Source organism: Onthophagus taurus, chromosome 1 (genome assembly GCF_036711975.1).
Source record: "Onthophagus taurus isolate NC chromosome 1, IU_Otau_3.0, whole genome shotgun sequence".
Taxonomy (NCBI): Eukaryota; Metazoa; Arthropoda; class Insecta; order Coleoptera; family Scarabaeidae; genus Onthophagus; species Onthophagus taurus.
Window position 1 is genome coordinate 39,949,305 of NC_091966.1, and position 10,840 is coordinate 39,960,144.

At 34.6% G+C, this 10,840-nt stretch overlaps 1 protein-coding gene across 4 annotated transcripts in view; it reads right to left on the minus strand.

Annotated features, from left to right (window-relative positions):
- Window positions 1–9,718, minus strand: part of LOC111428644 (Ecdysone-induced protein 78C) — a 49,533-nt gene extending 39,815 nt beyond the window's left edge. The window contains exons 1-3 of one of the 4 annotated variants that reach the window (XM_071201324.1): window positions 9,362–9,718; window positions 8,646–8,728; window positions 2,711–2,758 (exon numbers count right to left, since the gene is read on the minus strand). In XM_071201324.1, coding sequence (XP_071057425.1) covers window positions 2,711–2,758; window positions 8,646–8,728; window positions 9,362–9,432 — 202 coding nt within the window. In that variant the 5' untranslated portion in view covers window positions 9,433–9,718. Of the gene's footprint in view, window positions 1–2,710; window positions 2,759–3,520; window positions 4,272–8,645; window positions 8,729–9,361 lie in introns of those variants that run through there. The other 3 variants (XM_071201325.1, XM_071201322.1, XM_071201323.1) reach the window with 3 other exon arrangements.
- Window positions 9,719–10,840: the final 1,122 nt, after the last annotated feature.

Sequence of the window (10,840 nt, forward strand, 5' to 3'; positions counted from 1 at the left end):
TTCACTTAGTTCCACATTGTTAAAAAAATTATCAAATATATTGTATGGTTTTTTTTGTTCAAGACCCTCAGTAAACTTGTACACAACCCTATAACCTAGGCTCTGTCCCATAAGTTAATCCTGGGATTTTTCAACATAAATATCGAATTTCAAACAGCATCCCGACTTATCGCAGAAGTTTCTTAACTTCTACCTTTAAATTTGATCATCGACTCGTCCAAGGCTAATACTTTACTTGATAAAAGACAATACTTAAAAGCTTTTTTTAAATGATCTAACAACGGCCATACTTTATAAAGACGATCAAAATATTCCGAATCACTATTAGGCATAGCAGAGTAATGATTGATATGCAAGTGTCCTAATAGCCAACCAAATCTTTTTTGCGTCATAAGAGAGCTAATGTGGCCTAATGTAACTTGGCCAATGCTTGATCCCCATAAGTAAATTGATTCGTAAAAAGGCATTTATTTCTCCGCACATCGTTCTCCTGTAATATTTTCTAGTACGCATTTGTTCTTCAAGTTTGCCTGAAAAACCTAAAAATAGTTGAAACAGAGAATATGGTGTCGGATGAGCTGGTTATTTTATTGATAATTGTAGTTAATTTTTTTTTAATTCTTGCTTGAAGTACAGACAAAGGTTTCTTGTCATCTGAATCATTTTCACTGGAATAAATATCAATTCGCGACTGCGAAAGTAGAAAAATAATTTTGAATTGGTGGTCTACGTTATAGACCATTGAGTCAGTTGGGTGAAAATTTAGGTGGTTTATTTTTTGTACCACTGCACCAGTAAGAGTTAACCTACCTAGTTTCTAGATCGTTAGAAGGCGATTTCACAATGTTGTGACTCAACATCTTGGAACGAGATGGAAAGGCTAAGAATGCTCAAACTGCGGTTGATTGTTGACAGACATTAGACTTAGGCCCAACAGTTACATATCGACGCTGATAAGCCAAAACGGCATAAACGCTAAAATAGTCACTTTTTATTTAGCTACACTATTGAACAGCATTTTTAATTCTGCATCTAACAGTTAAAACGACATTACAGCAAACAAACTTCAATCGCTACCTATTGGTTTAAAGTTTACGCAAATCCCTATTAGAATACGATGAGATGAATTTTTTTGTGTTTCCTAACAAATCAAATAAATATCGTTTGTGCCGTTTTGGCACCATCGAGCTAAAGACTTTTATTGGGTAATTATACATGACAGAAACTTTCAGAAGGAATCGTCATAATTTGGAGAAAACCGGCATTCTACTGGATATTTTCGTTTTCTTACAAATGTTATCCACCAATTGACGTTTGGACAGCTCAATCAAAGAAGTGAAATCAACCTCTTCACCTCCAAAAAGGTGAAAAGGTTCTCAAAAATGTCACTCAGCAATCTACTCAATTCACGCAAATATGAGGAGGTTATTTTCAAAACGCAATAAGTCCAACATTTCTATTTTTATGCTTTCTGCCCCGTAATTTAGCTGTATGTTTTTCTTCTTTTTTATTATTTCCCCAAAGTGTCATCATAGTGTTGGGGTGTTGTTAGGATCTTCTATCCGCCTTCTAAAATTGCTTGCCATGTTTTTAAGTTCTTGTTAATCCACACAATGCACGTTTTTTTAGAAAACGCAGTAAGTCCAGAAAAAACGAAACAAGTCCAGGTTTTGTTTCAAATATAGATAAACCCCTTAGACATAGTTTAGTCAAGCACGTTTTTAGTCAAACAATGCAGAAAGTTGTTTACTGGAAGTGTGTAGTGTTGTAGTTGTCGTTGTCAAAAACATTTATAAATATAAAAAAAATGATTTTAATAATTTTGAAAAAGTTATCCTAAAGACTTTAATCTTGAAAATTGGCAACTACCCGACAATGATGCTATGAAACTTTTTTCAAAGATTTCAACCGAACTAATCAAAATTCAAGGTCAGATATAAATTTGAAAACTTCGACAAAGATATCATCATTTAAATTGTAAATAGGTACTTAATTCACAAATACTCAAAGGAAAAGAAGTCTTTGTTGCATGCAAGGAATTTTTTGAGAAGCTCTTTGTAATCTTTTCAGGGCGGGTTTTATTTATTACGAGAAAAAGACTGATATGTGCAGATATTGCGAGCGTTTGAAGTACGAAATAAAACAAAACCTATAAAACGGCGATCTTCTACGATATATAAAAGTTCATAAAGTCAAAGTTAAACGATTTACATGTTGATGAATAAAATCGAACGAAATTTCATAACGCACTGTTTCAATTTGCAGGATTCAGAACAAACTCCAATTGAGTTTCACTAATATTTTTCATTAATCTTACACCCGATGGAGAATTAAATGATCATATTAAACTAAACAGCTCCATTTTGATAGCATACTCAACTACATACAATAAACATTGTGTTGAAGGCATCAAAAGCTATTGCAAAGGATGAATAGTTCATTGTATGAAGAAGCGTAGCAATTATCCCGGGATGGATTCATAATTTACTCATAGATGTTTAATAGACATAGTTAGCGAAACTGGTTTTTGTATACCATAAAAACTAATGATTTTATTCCGAACGGTTCAGTGAACCAAAAAAATTAGAGTTATTAATTTTGCATTAACAAAAAATTCTCGTAACTTCCTTAATTTAAGATATCTTCATAAAAGTGAAACAAAACCAAATATTTTGGTTATATGAGATATAAAATTATTAAAAATATTTACCGTATTTATCATCTTCAGTGAGGTCTGATATACGTTGTAAGTCCTCACCTGAAAGAAAGAGAAAGTAAAAATAAGTAAAACAAATTACAAACACAAAAATGACTATTTCTAATGCAAACATTGTGATTAAAAAGTATAGAGGAATAAAAAACGTGTTTAATATGCCGAGTATACACACACATGGCTCCCGTACAACAAATAACTAACGGTACATTTGACTACGCGCCGGAATACAACATCGTGATGGGATCGACTTTCTAAAAAAAAAACAATACAAAAAATTGAAAAATATAAGAATTTTCTGGGTTGTTTTTAAATCATTAACATCCTGTAAAGTTGGGAATTTCGTAATATATTTCTAGATGTTGGGTAAAGATTATAAGAAAATCCAACAAGAAGAAGAAGAAGAATAAGTGGCGAATCTTACAAACCGGTTATTATTAATTACAATAAAAAACCGGCCGGAAATTGATCCTTAAAAAACGTCTTTCGTAAGTTCGTTGCCTTCGCAAACAAGAATATAAATAAAACACTAACAAAAAGATGTCGCAAAAAAAAAATCAAAAAAAAATTGCTGCAAATCTAAACTTGTTATTTAAAATTAGAAGAAATCGATTAAAATTCATGAACGACATCGAAACACGGCCATTGCCATCTTCTAATCTAAAATATGGATGCAGCTTTGACCTTTTGCAATGTGATTTTTGGTCAAAAAAAATTTAAAATTCCGATTCCGAAAATTTCATTTTATTCATCGATAAGGACCTTTATGTGTTTAAACGTAATCTTCCTTGGTATGCAAGGACTAACCTTGTTTGGTTGAGGTCGGTGCAATAGAAACGGCCGAAGCAACTGAAGTAGCGGCTGCGACAACTGCAGAAGTAGTCCCAGAAGAAGTCGAAGTCAAAAGTAAAGGAGTACTGGTGCCGTTGCTACCTGGTACCAACGGAGGTGGTGAACCTGCAGAAGCCGATCCGACAGAGCCGGGGTCACTAAAACCCTGCGTGCTACTGTTATCTTCACCGGGTGTCGCGTCGAAGAAGCTCAAATTGAATTCGGAACCGGCGTCGAAGGTCACCTCCGGGTTAATCCTGTCCGGCGACGGAGCGCCACCTAAAACCTGCGTCTGCTGTTCAATCTTGAACACGTCCATTTCGTTTATCCACGAGTTGTCAATATTTTCATCGTGTCATCCTATTTTTTAGTTATTTGCGACGCCTCCTTCGGAGAGATTCACCAGCACCACGTGTGTCTTTTATATATATATGTTAATCACTCGCGTTTTGGAACCAAAAGGAACCGAAGTACACGCGGCACGGTAATACTAACGCCGCCGGGTCTCTACCGGGACAACAGGTAAGAGCTGCTGCCGCGGCTCTCGGCGAAGAGAAGGAGGGGCCGCAATGGCCACGCTACCGGCAGCACCAGCGAAACGAGTTCATTGACCGCTCTACCACAATCTCCACAACCAACTCCACCACCTTCACTCTAACTCCACTCAGACATTATTAACAACATCTCCGAAGTGGAGACTTCTTCAGCTTCACCACCTCATTACTATTACACTAATATACTTCAATTGAAAAAATTTAATTGGTTTTGTCAAAAATAATCCAAAATTGATGTTGATTGTCAAGGTCGACATCGATTTTATTGTCTTCCTTCTTTCCTTCCTTCCTTTCCGACTCCACGGTGGTGAAAGTGCGACCAACCAGCAGCGAAACCGCATCGTCACATAAAAGTACCGCAAATGCCGTAAAATACCATTACGTAAAAACGGGTCTTGGTGCGGACGTTTGTTACTCCTTCTTTTTAGATCGTTTTATGATCTCTTTAATTCTTAATAAAGCTTATCATCAAAAAGATTCTTCTCAAGCATACCAACTATCGATTACTTCTCATTATCATAAGGATTCTTTTCAAAACCAGTAGAAGAATAAAAGGTACAATTTGATATGACGATGGGGTGCGTTGGATTTCTATCGATGGAAGAAGAAGAGGCATACAGAAAGGCGGTCGTGTGCACGTGTGTAACTCTCTGAGAACGGAACCGGTTCCATTCTAAAGTTCATTCACTCCATTCCTTCTCCATCGGGAACCATCCGATCAGCCGACGAAGACGACGGCGATGAGGACCAAGTTTCATCTTTACCAGGGCTTTCGCGGAAACCGGGCGGTTTGTTGCCGGAAATGGAAAATTTACAACAATCGCGCCACTCCAAGATCACCAACTACCAATAAAAAAAAAATAAAACGATCCCATCATAACATAATTCTTATGTTGGTTGGTTGTTGGGATCGTTTCGTTACGTAATAATAAAGTTGGATGACCGTTTCAAGGAGAACGATAAATTCTTTACCATAACCAAAGACGACTTTTTCATCTCGATCAATAAAAAGAAAGATTTCCTTTTATTTTCAAAATTTATAATAAAACATAAAAACATAAATTTCGTGCTCAAATATATCCGAGTAATCTTGTAAATGTTGCGTAAGGAAAAAGCTAATAAGACACTTAACAGCATAGCGTTAAGCTCGCTTCTTATTAAAGCAAACTAGTAATAGAAAAACTCGTTTTGTCTTCCGATGTCCTTGAGAACCAACAAAGACTAGACTAGAAGAAGAAGAACCCAGGGCCAAACACTAAAAAACTTCATAGGAACCAATTTATTATAAAACAATTTTTTGAAGATTAGAAGAAACGAGTAACTAATAAGTGTGTGAGTGTATGTATATAAAATACGTAGAGAGTTCGACCTCCCGCGGTGAAATAGCAAAGCGAAGCGAACGCGCCCAGCACACAACGTTCGGAGGAATCGAAAACTCGTAGTCTCTCTGAGAAGAGTGGAATAACCGAGGAGGACGTTGACCCTCCGCGAGCTGCCAGGGAGTTGGCAAAAAGAGGATATCTCGACGCTCATGTGGCTGGCCGCCGCCGCGCCGCGGTTGTTGGCTATCGAATCGGCAACTTCACTAGGAAGCGCATTATTAGCGCGAATGCGCGCGCGAGCTCTAAGGTAATTATAAATCGTGAGAAAAACGATTGTGTCTGGACGCCGACTCTATATAAACCCGCCTCACGGCCACAACCTCTTCCTTATCTTAGATATCGTTTCCTCCACCTCTTCTTCATCTACTTCTTCCTACTTCAATATCTCAACTTACACAAAAAATCGTACTTTTGAAACGATCCCAACGAAATTTTCATTATTTTAGTTACAACATTCCAATACAATGATGATAGAAACCGCGTTAACCACGCAATGCTTATAATAACTGTCTTTAATTAATGTGGTGCTTATTCTATAATTATTTTGATATTTCTCACGCAAAAACATGAATCCCAAAACTTTTTCATAATAATAATAGTAAATAATATTTTGTGAGAACCACCATTTTCCAACGGATAAACTCTTAAAGCAAAGCTTCATCTTCATCTTTATTACTTTCTTCGTCGCTACAAGTCTTCATATAAAACTCTCGCTAGAGCAAGCTAGAACAAGTTTTGCGATACATTGATATAATGCAATTTTCTTGGAACTGCAAAGTCTTTTTTAAATAAAAAATCAGTTCTAGATCTCTTGGTTAAATTAAAGAAGTTACATTAAATGATATGAAGTTGGCCTTAGGTTTATAAGATAATGTACGGATTTTAACATTCAATACAAAAAGTCCTGGAAATTTAGCACTTTCTTAAAATCGTTCATATTAACGTTCTATCCATAACAAATAAATATAAAAAGTTATGTCACTGTCCACATCTTCTAATTATGCCAGAATATTGGGTTAATTCTATTGAATTATGACGCTGGTGTCTGATTGATGTTCGATATGCGGGACTTTAAAATCTTCTTGTCTTGTATGAATATGTATTGGACTTTGAATTGTTCGCCGCATTCTTTTATTCATAATTAGTCTCCAATATCTTGATGACGGCAAACGTGACCCTACAAAATATAATGTATTTGAAATCAATGTATTAAATCTGTATTATTCCTTAGATAAAATCGTTGTATTTTGATTTGTTTTAAAGAATTTTTAATGAAGATTAGAGGTACATTTGTGAATTACAGGCAGACTATTTTATTTATAGAAATCAAACACACTAAGCAAAAGCGTGAACTGTTAGATATTTTTCAACATATGTCTAATGTTAAGAAAATTATTCCAGCGAGGCACAAGCTTCATCTTGAAATTCGTCATCTTAAAACCAGACAAATGAAAAGCAGAAGTAGCCAGGTCTGGACTATGGGGCGGATGGACAGGAAGTTTCGATCGGAACTTGTGCGTCTATCACCGCACACGTTACACTGAACCTAAGGTAAAGACAATAGCCACCTATGCAGTACATATGCGCATCTAAAATGTGTGCAAGTTTCAACCTGATCGAAGCGACGACGGATTTTTTTGTTGGTTTGTTTTCGCAACCTCAAATTGTTTCTTAACAGTAGGTACGATACCTTGCAAGATTTATGCCTGCTTGACATTCCAAAAGAAACATAAAAATTAAAATCTGGTACAAACATTTAAACAATGATTATAAAAATATAAATACCAAACGTCAAGCGTTAATTGGAAGCTTATAGTGAGAGAAAGCCTACACTAAAAGTATTTTTTACACTTGCATCTACTGCGACACTAGACTGGCTATGCTGTCAATCTACAGCGATCAACATCTTTGCATAGAACAAGTGCTGGATAATTTTGCGCAAAAACCGTTTGATCTTCAGAATTGATTTTGGTTAAGTATTTAATTTTTGAAAAATTATAGAATTCGGAATGAACTGTATATCATGGCTCTTTTGTTGTTTTGTTAACACGCTGGTCTCGCCCCAAAAGTTGATTTTTCTGTTCCGTGATATTTTAGCTTTGGCCAAAATATTAATGTTTATGGCATGGTAAATTTTTAATGTTTCCTCAATACCTATTTCATTTACCATTACACTGTATTACTACTCCTAGATATTGAAATAATCTAACTTGTTCCAACTCTATATTCTTTATTTTTATGCTAACTTGTTTCTCTTCCTCTCCTAGCTGGTTTTTATCCCATATTCTGCTGATGTTTTATTCTAATTTTCCAAATTTTTTACAAGATAACTTTCGCTGTTTGCCATCTAAACCACATCGTCTGCAAACGCTCCCTCGGAGAGTTTCTGTTGAATTGGCAGAGGTTGGGTTGCGTAGATTGCACTCTAATAGATTTTCAAATACACCCAATATATTGACTTCATATTTGCAGGAAAGCACAACACAAATTATGACATATTCTATCAGCTGTTGAGCAATAAGATTAATTCTATAACTATATTAAAGACAAGAGAAGGCTTGGCACCTACACTCATTCCAAAACATTTACTCAGACTACATCAACCTTTACGATTTAGTTAAGGTTAGGAGATTCGTCTCTAAAAACTCCCACTCCAAGAATGAAAGTCAATCAACTTCTTTAAGTTCAATAAAGCTCTCCATTCACAATTTCGAAGTCAAATAATATCAATTAGTAAATTTGATTTTGAAACTAAAATAAATTGAATTAGTTTCCCACAATTCGCCCGGTGTAATAACCAGTATATAAAATAAAAACGATTTCGTTTCGTAGCAATGTTTCTTCCCGGAGCAATAATCGTGAGCGGTATCTTTTAAGTGGAACCGGTGAAAGTCTCGGTTTTGCCGTTGCCTTAGGAGGTTACGTAATGGACCGCAGAAGGCACACCCACGTACATACGGCAATAATTTTGCCAGTAAGATGTACTATCTGTGATAGAAATATTCCGAAAGGTTAACACCGATCAAATTGTCTATGTATTACTCAGAGTTCTATGTAATCGCCAACTTTCTATAACGATACAACATTGTTTTCGTGAAAGAAAATTTCCAATTATAACAGATCGAATTGTATTCCGTAATACGTTATAAGTTTGATTGAGTGTACCTGAACTTTTAAGTGCTATTGAACCGGGACTGCTTGCTTCTAAAGGACTTGCCGGATTCGAACTGGATTCTTGCTTTACAACACTAAAAAAAACACAAAATATTAATAATAATAATAATACGTTACAATAACAATAAATAATAACAAATTTCTTTTTTTTTATTTTAAATCAAGTCCAAACACGATATGTTTATGTTTAACTGACATTGACATATCGATTTTTAGGTTAATTTCCGGTTTGTTATTTGGTTATCCTCCGTGATAAACCGGTCGTGTTTGGACTTGTTTTAAAGCATTATTAATTTTCAATAGAATAGGGTTATTTTCTTAATGGTTCATTTTAATGGTTAAGGTATTTAAATTATGTACAAAGCATTTGGCGGAATTCATGTTATAACGGAAATCAATTATCTATGAAAACTGGACATTCATTCCCGGGTCGGAGCTGCGCGCAACGAAAGCACGAGCTTTAGTGCAACAGAACTCCGGAAAACTGGGTCATTATGCTACTGGAGAGAGCCCTGCGACCTTCTAACGTGTTTCAAAGGGTTCGATCTTTTTTACCCGTCAATACAAACTCAATTTATTTTACATGTCATTAATTATTGTTTATATTTAGGTTTATAAAAATAAATAAATTTTTAAATAATCTGGATATCTTTGAAATACCCCAAAATAAAATGATATAAATAAATAATTTTTTGGTGGATTTTTACCTTGTAAATGTAGAAGAGTCAGCCGCTACCACAGGTGGGGGGCTCGAAGGTGTCGAACTAGAAGCCTCCATCCGTGTATTTTATTAAATGAGGCGGGGGTGAAACCCCAAGCACCCATCACTGCGACCCCGGCATATTATCGTCTTACGATTTTCGCGGCGGCTATTCGAAACCGTAACGGTCGCGGAAAAAAGGCGCGACGAAAAGGGGGTTGTCGGCCATTTGATATAGCCCTGGTACTGGTGGTGACAAGATCGCATATGAACAGGGTTGTAAATGCGCGCTTGCGTATTATTCGAATCGAAAATTTCAAACCAATATCAATTTCTGTATTAGTTCCAAACACTTATCTAGCAGAATTCTTCAAGTAAAATTAATCATAATCGAAATTAAAATTAGGTTATTTTGAAAGAGGTTAAGTTAGATTAGATAGGTGTCGCTTCAATCGAATTAATACAAATATTATTTTATTAATATATTTTTCTTTATTAACGATTTAATTTTTAAAAGTTAAGAAACCAATAAATTATAAAATTTTTACCTTAAATTATTATTACTATAAAAAAAGAAATTATTTCTTTTTTAAATTTCGAACGAAAATGTAAGGTTGCCAACCTTTTATAAATTAAATCAGCTCACGAGATAACATAACCTCACAATACAAAATATTTAGTATAATTTATTTTAACATTTATTATTGTATTTATTTATCATTTCGCCAATCTAAACAACAAAGAAGTTAATGTTGAATTGTTTTTAATTTAAAATATAGTTGACAATGCAACAAAATATATTATTTTAAGCAAGTAATCTGGGGTAATTTCCAATTCAGCGAACTGTAGAGTTAAATTTAACATCTAAGAGTTTTTTAATATTCATCATGTCAGTTCATATATCATCTATGTATCAAATTGGTTGTACTTGAGATCAATATTTTTCAACATTTGCTAAAAACGAAATTTGTTATCTCCAAACGATTTCTCTTCATATACCTATAAAAAATACACATTATAATTTTATCAATAGAAGTGATAATGGTATTGTGAACAATGAAAATTTGATGTAAAAAGGTGGTTTACTAGGAATTAATTCTATTCATCACTTGTATTGACAAAAAAGATAATTTTGCCAACTTTGGACAATTGTGTAATCTTCTTCTTCAAATTTTAAACATTTATTTCGAATATTTACTGGATAATACATTAGGGGAATTGAGTTTGATGCCAAAACTAACCGATAAACATTGTGACCCAACAAATATAAATCTAACACCATGTATGTATTTAATCATACCATTTAAAATACCTTTGTTTGTTATAGAAATACATAGAACCAATCGAAAATTGGACAAATCTGTACTTCGGATTGGATTTTAAAATTGTTTGATAATCTCAGAATGATAGAGATGAAAAGCAATTGTTGGTTTTACTTTGCTACATCGCATAAGAACCGAAGACATCAAGGAAAAATGTGTGAAAA